Source organism: Amaranthus tricolor, chromosome 8 (genome assembly GCF_026212465.1).
Source record: "Amaranthus tricolor cultivar Red isolate AtriRed21 chromosome 8, ASM2621246v1, whole genome shotgun sequence".
NCBI classification, from domain to species: domain Eukaryota; kingdom Viridiplantae; phylum Streptophyta; class Magnoliopsida; order Caryophyllales; family Amaranthaceae; genus Amaranthus; species Amaranthus tricolor.
The window spans coordinates 23799445-23811449 of NC_080054.1; the positions used below are offsets into that span (position 1 = coordinate 23799445).

The 12005-nt window shown below is 32.7% G+C and overlaps 1 protein-coding gene across 8 annotated transcripts; it reads right to left on the reverse strand.

Moving 5' to 3' along the window:
- Window positions 1-1331: 1331 nt before the first annotated feature.
- LOC130820482 (uncharacterized protein At4g19900-like) lies at window positions 1332-7285 on the reverse strand. Of its 8 annotated transcripts, none has more exons than XR_009045215.1 (6): window positions 6951-7285; window positions 5284-5343; window positions 5062-5167; window positions 3414-3905; window positions 2691-3149; window positions 1332-2053 (listed from the first exon to the last, which is right to left on the reverse strand). XR_009045215.1 is itself a non-coding variant. In XM_057685873.1 (5 exons), the coding sequence occupies exons 4-5, from the start codon at window positions 3903-3905 to the stop codon at window positions 2748-2750; spliced, it is 894 nt and encodes a 297-aa protein (XP_057541856.1). In that variant the 5' UTR covers window positions 5062-5172; window positions 5284-5353; window positions 6951-7256; the 3' UTR covers window positions 2061-2747. The 8 variants fall into 8 exon arrangements, 3 of the variants coding, with proteins under 3 accessions (XP_057541854.1, XP_057541856.1, XP_057541857.1); XR_009045214.1 differs by having other exon boundaries at window positions 5062-5172; XR_009045212.1 differs by having other exon boundaries at window positions 5062-5172; window positions 5284-5353.
- Between the last annotated feature and the right edge of the window lie 4720 nt (window positions 7286-12005).

Here is a 12005-nt window from a genome sequence, read left to right on the forward strand (position 1 = left end):
TTACTATATTTATCTATTTTTATAATTTCAAGCAAAAATAGTTATCATTTACTCCAATGAATAAATTTTTTTTAATGGAATCTTATCACTCATGATGACTTTCATCAATTCCTCTTCATATTTCAATTGGGAAAAACAAAAAAATTAGAGGGAGTACTAAAAAAGAGAAGGATACAAGAAGTAATAGAAAATTGCTTAATCGGGAAAATGGTGCACTAGAAAAATGGAGCAAGCACATTTTTTTTTCACAAATTCTCAAATACGAGTTTTTACGGTGAAATTATTTATTAAACTAATTTAATATACATTTATTCTATTAAAATGATCACTTATATTTTAAAGTTATCACTTATAGTTATCAAGTGATCACTATTATAATCTAAAGTGATTATTTAATTTTAAAGTGATCACTTTTATAGTCTAGAGTGATATGTACACTTGTCTTAAGGTAATTTTATAATTTTAACGTAATCACTTACAGTATTCACTACTTTTTATAATTTTTGAGTGATCACTTATAGTCTTTAAATAATCACTTACAATCTTAAAATAATAACTAGCAATCTTAAAATGACTAATTAAATAAATGAAATAATTATATATGTTTGTCTCAAGATAAAATGTTCTCGTACAAAACTTACCCCAATTAAAAGTAAATAAAGAGAAATTGATATATCAAAAGGAGAATCAGAGGGAGCATGAATCATTTTGAGGCGCTATTTCGGCCCAACTGGTTGACCATAATTACCTCTAATCATATTAACCGATTTTGTTGATTGCAAATGGTGTAAATGATAAAAAAAACTTTAATGTAATTTTTTTTTCACAACACATGTTGGAAATTTGGAATTCATTAGAACTTAAAAACTATTGTTGAAATGAAAAATTATATATAACACAAATTTTTGTGAGAGACGATCTCTCCAAGAAACCATTAGATAATATAGACTAAATAGCCCATTTAATACAAATTAAAGAGAAAATAAGAATGTGAGCTTCTTATTTGAGGTCGTCTCTTTGAGAGATGATCTCTCACAAGAGTAGCTAGATAGATAAAATTACGAAGCTTTATTATCAATCGAAATGTCACAATACACTAAATGAAAATAACGATAAAATTCATTTTCATTATCATTATTTATTACTCCCTCCATTCTTTTTTGTTCTCGCTTATTATTTGCACAGTTTTCAAAGCAAATTTTAAATCTCAATATCTTTAAATACACATAATAAAAATTATAAAAATTACATAATAAAAAAGTATACATTAAGATGAATCTAACGAGATCTCATATAGACATATTTTATCTTCTAAATATGTGTTAAAAACATTAATTAATATCTCTCTCCTTAAGTAGTAATATTCCAAATAGAAGAACATTAGAGAACGGAGTACTTAGCATTATTATAGGACTGTCATAATACACTACATGAAACTAAGACTAAAATTCATTCTCATTATCAATATTTATAACTTAGCATTATCGTAGGCGGTAGGACTGCCATAAATATAATACACTACATGTAAATAATGCAAAAAATCATTCTCATTAACACTATTTATAACTTAGCATTATTGTAGAAATGCCATTAACACTCCATGAAAAATCTCAAATATTAATTCCAAAGCTCTCTTCTAGTTGCCATCAACATTGACAATCACCAAAACTTTAGAATGTCCTGTATTCATTCCTTTCTTCCATTCTCATATTCATAAAGGGTATAAATAAATGGAAATCTCAAAGTCTATAAGGTGATTAATTTCAATGCTCAAAACACAGTAATACCTCTTAATTCTAACACTAACCAAAGAAACAGAGTCCTTAATCAACAAGCCAAACAGGCCACAGTACAGGCAAATTAAAACGTTGACGTTCACGCCCACATGCCGAAATCAGCTTACCTTCAAAACTGATGAACGAGAAAAAATGGCGATCAATAGCAATCAGTATTTGCAAATTTTTAAATCCCAGGATATCGTAAATCGATGTTGCGCTAAATTACCGGTCCTCCAAAATAATACAGCAGAAAGTTTCTCCTGGATAATGCCTTCCTGTTTTAACACATTCTGAAAATCTTAGAAGGCTGGAGGCTGTAGGCTGTAGGCTGTAGGCTGTAACATTCTGAAAACAGCTACCCACACCACTAAAATGCTACTTAAACTACTACTTTGCCGAATAGTTATATTTTATTTAAATATTGTTTTAACCTCACCGAACCACCAAAAGCTACTTAAATTAATACACCGAAAATGCTCAAAATGTAAAAAGAAATTCAACATTCAGATGTTAGTTTTTGTTGCACCGGGAAAACAAATTCGTAGTTGTGTTTTTTCTTACTGGCGTAGCTGTATACTTCTATTTAATTCCCACTTACCCTTTCAGGATGTTTCATTGTTAGTGTTATAGTACATCTTTTTCGCTCATTGGTGCTTACTGTCTCTGTTTTCATGCAGAGTTTTTTGTTCTCTTTTATCTTTCTAACTTCTAATGCTTCATAACCATGCCCAAACCAAGTGTAACAATTAATATCGAACCGAGGAAACACATAGCAGGAAATTTTTCTTAAAATATTTACATTGTCAAATTATACTCCGAGAAAACAAATAAGAGTTAAACTAAAAGGGATTGTCCTTTAAAAACAAAGAAACAAGAAGAGAACAGACTTATGATAGAGTGATAGAATTATACCTTCAAGAGAAAACTCAACCTTAAACAGGCTCTTTTGCTTACTGAGATCATCATCTACTAGGATGTTTTAAGCACAGGTATTTGTTTAGCGGAATGATTAACATTAGCTTTGTCTGCTTCAATGTTGGAATCCCTCAAGGGCCAATTTTTCTTCAAATTGAGGAGCAATTCCTTCAGCACTAGTTTATCTCCTCTAGTCAGCCCAGTTGCACCGGACCCATCAGGGTCCTGTAAATGCATATTGTTCAGAGGGTTTAACATCTCCAAGCTGGACTTGAACATCCTATCTTTCCTCAGGAAAACACTCTTGGCATCAAACCAAGCTGCCCAACCCTCCCTCAAAGGTGAAACATGGGAATCCAATTTTTTAATTAGAAGTGCATCCTCAATGCTGCCAACTTTTAGCACCTTCCTTCTTACCTCCTCGTCTACAGGTACATCATCTGAACCAAATGCTACCTAGTCATACAAGTATTTTCCCATCAATTACAGATATTCAAATCCAGAGGAAAAAAAACTGATTGTAATGATCTGCATAGAGGGGGGATAGAGCAAATGCATAGAGCTACTGCCTCTCAACACCCCCAAAAATACCTCAAAAAAGGAAATAGATGATCAAGGGTAGTCAGGAGGATTTGAGCCACAAGTAACATTTTTGAATAGTCATTAAAATGAAGTTCATAGCAACACGAGGAAACATTCAATCATTAAGGATATATCAACCTTACTAGGATTGTCATCAGAAGCACGCCCAACATCAAACATTGTAGAATGAGCCTCCCAACGGTCAAATTCATCAATGGATTGACCATCAAACGCACGACGAATTACTTGAGAAACATGATCAAAGTAGTAACCAGTAGATGAACCGGAAGCAATCTTGGGTTCATTATCCTCCCCTTCAGATTCAAGACCCCTCAGGATCTCCTCTTCATTTGAAACCTTAGAGTCATCATCAATGATGTCAAGCTCATCAATTTGGTCATCCGACAATGTAGCCCTGAGTTCAGGATCAGAATCTTGAAGAAGTGGGTCATCAACACTAAAAGAGTCATTAGTGGAAGCAAGTCTATCATCCTTAAAATGTTTGCTTTGGTTTGCGGTGAGGCGGTTATAAAGAAGTGAGACTGAAAGGAGGAGGAGCAAGGCTGCTGTAACTGCACACATATGTACGCCATAACGGTAACGACGTCTTGTACGGAGTGTCCCAAGCATCTTAACACAAGAAAAAAAATCAAATCACACACAACTTCTAAGGCTTAGAACCCTTAACACAATTAACTTCTAAGGCTTAGAACCCTTAACACAATTAACTTCATTTGTTACCCATTGTCATTAAGAGGCTCCCACCTAGGGTAAGGTTTCGGGGGTCGGATATACGCAATCTTACCCTTACTAGGGATAATTATAATATTGTTTCCGATTGACCCGTGGTATAAAAAACCATCCACAACTTCACATAAATAAATAGTGCAAATGATTAAATGAGCTATTTCAATATAGTCCATTACAACCTAAAACCAAAAAACTACAAATCTTTTGCCCACAATGTTGTAGTTAAGATTTAAGAAAAATTATTAGATACCACATATAAAAGACAAAGAAAACTACATAAAAAGAAAAAAGTGTAAAGGCTAACACAAGATGCCAATGTCTCAATGCACAAAAGTTCAAAGCTTTGCGCATCACCGCATTTTGTTTCCAACAAAAACTTAATTTCCACAAGACATACCGACAAATTTTGGACAAGGTGAAAATCCAAAGGTTTCAATTAATTATGTCTTCCTCTAACTCAGATTAGGTTGCTGGTCTGTTTGTCCCAATTGATTATAATAACCATGCCTGACTTTTTTTTGAATATTCGCTTGTTTGTTAGAATCAGAATAAGCACACGAATCTAAATCATTCTCAGCCATCGCAACAACATCCTTAGAAGTCAACCACTTACATTGCAGTGTGATTATTAGTCTTCCCCACACAATGCCAGAAATTCAGACACATCACGTGGAAATTAATTATCATTTGATTCAAAGAAACAGGCTGTAATGGCTTGCTTAATTTTTACCTACTCAACGCATTCACTGAATCGTTAACATGTAAAGAATGTTAAAGCTCGGAAAGTATACATTATCTATTGTTCCTAGCTCTAGTGAGGAAATTAAACGGCTAGTTGAACCTCCCTCCCTTCAAGCCACAAATAAAACAAATGGCAAGACTATCCTTACGGAAACACACACTGAGAAATCGGCCATGTATATTGTATTTTGCCTTATAATCAAATAGACGAAGCCATATATGATCAATTATTGAGAGCCTTATTGAAAATATGCTTAATAGCTCAGAAAATAAAGCAAAGTGCTAAAGTACAAACCTTCCTTCACTTTGGTTAAAGCACATATATTAGTTACTCATCCATCCTAAGTCTTTAATAGGGGAAGAATTCTTTTTCAACTTAAGCTCCCAAATTGTGCACCTTCCTTCTCTTTGGTTAAAGCACATATATTAGTTACTCATCCATCCTAAGTCTTTATAATTCTTTTTCAACTTAAGCTCACAACTTGTGCAACTAATAGGAAGCAAGATGGAAAATTACCTTTATTAAAACACACACAACTAGCTGCTCCAAAATAAATTCCTGATGCAAACAAAGTACCTACACAACACTAATTCAAATATAAATTATTGATTGCTATAACATTAAGATATCAACTGAAACAAAAAACAACAAAGTAGATGCACATCACAACACTAATTCAAATATAAATTATTCATTGTTGTACCATTAAGATGTCAACTGAAACAAAAAATTACAAAGAACTCTTATTCTGACCAAAAAAAACCTTTGTTCGGCATAATTTTCTGTTTTAGTTTTTCATTTTTCTAAACACTAGAAAAACAATTTTAGTTTTTTGTTTTCTATTTTCTCAAAACTGTTTTAAATTATTTTAAAACTAAATGTCATTTATATTTTTGAAACAAACACAAAAGAGACCAAACAGAAGCAAGATGATCATTAGATAAAACACTTGAAGAGTATGACCAAGCATCGTGAGAACATCTATCCTCAATCTACATGATTTTGGCAGCCATTCATAGTCCAATGCCTATTTGAAAATTTCTCCATTAGTGTTCAAGTAAATCTACACAACAATCTCGCAAGAAATCTCAAATGCATAAATGAGGAACAAGATAGAATGGGTAAATTTCTATTTTGTTCAGCAAAGTTATTCATTCATAACAACAATTTCAGCATGTTCAAACATCACTTTAACATGCAGTGAACTCATTCTAGAATGTAGATATAGTACGTTCTTGCAATCGAATACACCTATGTCGTCTACTTTTTCAATATGAAGTGGAAAAAATAGGAACATGAAACATCAAAATTACTTGCAATATCAGAAAAAGTGCATTAAAGACATTAACACTCAAAATTTAAAGCCACAAACTTGCCACCAACAAAAAAACACTATTTGATTTAGCTTGAAATAAATTATGAAGTGTACGGCCTAGGAAATCCATCTAAATTATGAAGACTCTTTCGGTTCACAATTAACTCAGATTTTATTCCAACTTCTTATTTCTAGTCTTTTGATATTTCTCATGATTAACATCATAAATAGATAAGAATACTAATTTGAAGCAAATCTAGAAAATGCTTAAGAATCTTAAGATTTTATGATAGAAAGCTTTAAACCCTTAAAGTAATCCCATATTAACCCAAATCAAAATCAAAATTAGAAAAAACCCTGAAACAATAATCTTCAATACTATTAATATGCGACTAGAATGACGAATATACTTCACATATATTTGATGATAAACACAATTGAACAAAGTAAAAAAGAAAGATGAAAATATAGTGAACAGGACGAAATACATTGCAAATTAGCTCCCACAATCTTTAACAAGATTAAGCTCTACGATTCTAGCAGAATAGGAAAATATAAATCAATGGGTAATAGAAGAAAGGTGTGCGGTAGTGAATTGCGGAACGGCTGCTTACTAATTGTTACTTTGAAATTTCATCAAAAAAGAGCAAGTTTAACTTAAATTAAACGACTTTTGATCCAAAATAACGTTGGGAAACTTCAGAACAAGTAGAAAATTGTAGCTCTTGTTAAGAGTAAGGAATTTGACAAATATCCAACAAACAAACGAAATCGAGCAAATGCTGAGAAATTTGAAAAGCACAAAATTGTAACAGATCAATTAGGGGAATTATACATGAATGTAAAAAAAGCGATAAATCATAATTACCCAGTGATTCAAACAAAATGGTTCGTCTCATCCCATCAATGCCATCGCCAGTCCAGTAATCAGTATGATCTCGATTAGTAAGATCTTGAAATGACTCTGCTAACCTTACAAGCGAAAATGCTTAAATTTTGAAAAAACTGATTCCTTAACAATCAGATCAGGCTAGAGAAGCAATTGTCCAAATATAAAAACGAATGGTATAAAAACTTCAATTTTTCCGATATTCCGCTCAAAGATACTCTCTCCGTTGGCAAAGATTACCGTAAAAGGCAAAGGACCATCTCATTATACCCTTATGGCTGTACGCTTGTACCCCACAAGGATTGAGCGAAAAGAGACGTGTATAGTCAAAAAAAAACCTGTAATTAATGTCTGTGTGTTTGATAGGGGTTAAATTTTAAACTTTTTGTTCAACATGCAAATACTCTATTCATTTAACAAGTGCTTTTAATCATTGTAAAGATCTTTTGTTCATTTAATTTTGCTAATATTTACATTGTCTTTACCGTTTTCTTTAATTCTTATTCAATTTTTTTCTCTCTATACAATTTTAATAATGTTAAAAGGTAGGGAAAATATAAGGAGAAAAGTAGTACTCCCTCCTATTCAGCTTAGGTGTCCCATTTTCTTTTATGATCAAGTCACCTTAAATGTCCCATTTCTATTTTTGGCATACATTTTTGACTATTATACCCTTAGTACTTTATCCTATTTTCAATTATACCCTCTATTACCCTTACTAATTTTCCCTCCCTTATAATTAATCAACATACTTAAATCCTAATTAATACCCACCCATTTACACACTCCCTCCCTTTATAAACCTAAAACCCTACCCATTCCCCATTCATCTTGCCGTTTTCTCATAATCCTGGGTTGAAATCTTCACCTTCTTCCTTATCTTCTTTCTTGTTCTTCTCTGAAAACCCTAAATCTGGGTTGCAGCTTCACCATCTTCCTTTATTTCTTCTGTGTTGTTGTCTAATAACCCTAGATCTGGGTTGAAGCTTCACCTTATTCCTTAATTTCTTTCGTGTTGTTGTCATGGCAAACTCCAGTTCGCCTTTTAAATCCCCCCTGAAGAATCCTAACTCGACAATCGACTCACCCATGAAAAACCCTAACTCACGTACTTCTTTACTTCTGAGAATCCCCAAATCTCCTTACAAATCGCCGTCTAAGATAGACTTTAAAGGGTTCGATGATGGAAACCCTAGATCTGGACTGAAATCGTTTGAGGAAGAGTCTTTTGATTACAATGATGACTCAACTTCTGTTGAGACTGATCCTAAGTGGGGAAGAGAACTTGACTCTGAAGGTGAACCCATTTACACACCTGAGCCTGATATGTATCCTGATCGTGAATATTCTTCCATTGATGCTGTTTTTTCGAATACTGATTGTGAAGAAGAAGATTGGCTTGATAAGCTAGGTCCTTTCTCAAGTGAGTTTCTGTTTGTGTTGGTGCATGTTCATTTTGACTGATGATGATTTTTAAGTTAAACGTTTTTTATGCATTTAATTTCATTGCTCTGTGATCTGAAAGTGAGAGCAGTTTTAGCCACCATAAAATCGAACAAAGGGGGTTTGGATTGTTTTCCAACGTTTAATGCACAAAGATGTTCGATTTTGTACTCAATGATTTCAAAAAAAAAATTACCTGAGAGTACTAAAACAACCAATTTTTTCATTAATGTATATTTGAATAAAAATGTTTCATTGAAAACAACATAAAATTTTTGTTGTTTGCATCTGAAACATCCCGTGTTAAAGATCCCAAAAATATGTCCAAATTTAAAAGGAATTTACATTTCAAACATGTAGCTGTGTTGGTTAAGGTTGTGTTGGCTGATCTTCTGTGTTGTTGTTGTTTTCCTCTGTGTCCCAAAAAATTTTGTTGGTTGCTGTTCTTTTGCTCATATGATGCTTTCTGTTGCAACTGCTGAAATTCGTTGAGATTGGTTGTTGTTTACTTCTGATATTTCTACATTCAAATCCCCTTCATCATATCCCCCTGCATACCCAATGAGTTCCACAAGCTGATTCATTTTTTCTGTACTTAGCTTTGTGAATAAATATTGAAGTGAATCAACAACCACTTGTTTGTCAATAGTCAGGTAATCTGGTAAAGTCCCTTCCCTTGCTGCCTTTGTTTTGTTCATGTGAGGAATGTGATAGTCAAAACCCCCCTGTCTTTTCATGACCTCTATCATACAAGCTTGTAAAGTGATGAATACAAACCTTAAACATTGTGGACTCAGATTTTGAAATGCATTATTCACAGCCCTAAGTAACTCTTTAACATTGTAAGCAGATTTTTGATATTGCAAAGCTTGAATTGATCTAAAAAAACCTAGATCTAGCACGTTCATGTCAGGGGAATTTGGAGGTTGTTGCACTAATTGTATATTAAATCCATCTTTCATTGCCTCTTCTAAAAATTCTCTGTCATTGTGTGCTATATGAGGTTTGGCATTGTCTTGTTGAATGTAAATATGCTTGGACAATTCTGCAGGCCATTTTGCTCTAATGGTTGGCAGCACATTAGTGATAAGCATTTCTCTAATGTGCTCTTTTGTGATTGATTGTATTGGTTTAGTTTCCATCTCCCCCCTTTTCCTGTTCTTTGAGCTTCTTTTTGCTGGCTCCTGTGTAATAAATGGCCAAATGCCTATCTTACCATCAAAAAAAACATCACCTTCAGTTGTAAATATAGGCTTTGTTACAGCACACATAAACATGATTTTTGGTATGAACCTTTTTGATTGACATTCTCTATGTGGTTCTACTTCACCCGGAGCTAGATAATAACTCTGTGTCTCTCGGGTTAGATAGAAGTGTTTTTCATCTATGTGAACAACGTTAGTATATGGCTTAAACTTGAATGCATCATTTTGTTCATCATATTCACATTTAGATAATGCAAAGCTTAACCTGTGTAACTTGTTGTTTTCATTCAAAGTCGGTTTGATTGCGTTTGTGTGCCTTCTTATTACTTTGTTCCTCTTCCACCTACACACCGTTGATTGTGACACTTCCATCTGCTTTTGCTACTGAATGTTGAGTACCCTTGAGTTCATATTTGATGGCCTTGAATTTTCTTCATCGAATTTTATTTTGTTTGCTGCTTCTCTGCCCCCTCTCTTGCTGTTGAGGTTAATCACTGTGGTGTTGTTTGTCATCTGCTTCTTGACATCATTCCACAATCGTGTAATTGTTTTCCTAAAAACTTCAAACTCAATTGCAAGTGCGTTGATTGTGCCTTGCGCTGGTTTCCCCTTCTTATTTAATGCAGACAGCAGCTTCTGCATTATGCGTTCTCTTTGTTGTGTACTTAAGTTTTTTGTAGGAGCCAGTGATTTAGATGAATGTGTAATAAATGACCATTGTCATTGTCTATTTATGCTTTCTGTTTTGTAATGTAATGATTGATTTTTTGTTCTTGTTGCACATTTCAATTTTGGCGCCATACTTTCTGTTTTCTCAATTTATGCTGTGTGCTTTGAAAATTTGCTTGAATTCATGGCGGCAGTTTCTGATTTTCTTGTGAATTCCTTCTTTTCGGACATTTTAATTTGGGGTTTCAAATTAATTTGGGTACTGTGATGATTTTTTCCATTTTGAAAATTTGGTTGTTTATAAATTGGAGGCTATTTAAGAAATTATTAATGCATTTTTTGGGTAATTTGGAAAATCTGAAGTCAATGATCGCAAAAAAATTCGCACTCACATGATCAGTAACGACTGCAACTACACTGAAGCTGTTGAAGAATTGAGAAGGCTCTCGGAGATACCGTAACTGATGTATTTAATTTTTAGTACTCTTGAGAAATTTATGTAATTTCCAAAAATTATTGTAAACGTAGGACTTAATTATGTAATTCAGGACTTAATTAAATTATCGATGTAATTTTGGCGCAAAAAAATTTCAAACTTTTGGTGCCAAAAAAATCAGCTTTTATATTGGGCTAAATTGGTGGGAATCATTAATTCCTTAATCTTTACAATTAAAAACCCATAATACTACTCTCTCTCCTCCCTTAGGGTCCCATTTTGACTTTTCTTAAAATTCGTGAAAAGTCAAATAGGACACTTCTCCTGAATAGGAGGGAGTATAAAAGATAAACTTATATCAGTTTCTCTTGTATTTCATTATTTGTTGTGTCTCAGTACTAAACTACCTTACACATATATACTCCCTCCTATTCAGCTGAACTGTCCCATTTGACTTTTCACACTTGCCGAGGTAACATTTTAACTCTTAATATCTCAAATTATGCTTAATTAAAAATTATAAAAAGTTGATATTAATAATCCTTGTATTGAGACAAATCAAACAAGATCCCGTATGACTATGTTTTAACTTATAGATTAAGAGTAAAATACAAATTAAGAGTGATAAGTGAATAGTGCCAAAAAAAATGGGACAATTCAGCTGAATAGGAGGTAGTATAACACAAGGAAAGGGAAAAGGGAATAAATGTAGTACTATTACAAGGGATGCATTCATTGTGTGGTTACATCAATCAGAACTAATAAGATTTTTCTTTTACTTAACAATTGTATTATTGCACATTGTTGTAATATATGTAATCTTAGGGAGTTCTTTTTAACATTTTTTGATAAGGGAATATTAACGACTCGTTTGACTGTAGCTAATAAATAGTCAGAATGATAACAAAAATTTAGTATAATTTGATAGAAAAATATGTTGGCAAGATAAATAGTTATTTTTACTATATATTATCTCATTGTTTTTAGAAAAAATTTGAAAAAAAAAAAAATTAAGGAAAATTTGCAAAGAAACACCTTTTAAAACCCCTTTTTTTGTAAAGAAACACCTTTTATAATTTTTTTTGTAAAAAAACACCTTTTAAGAGACTTTTTTAAAAAAAAACACCTTAAATCAGTTTCCGGTAACTTTTGCCAACTTTCCGACATTGACTATGCCATTTGTCAACTTTCCGGCGTTGACTTTTGTTTTTATTTTTATTTTATTTTTAATTTTTATTATTATTAATTTTCATTATTTTTGTTTTTATTTTTATTTTTATT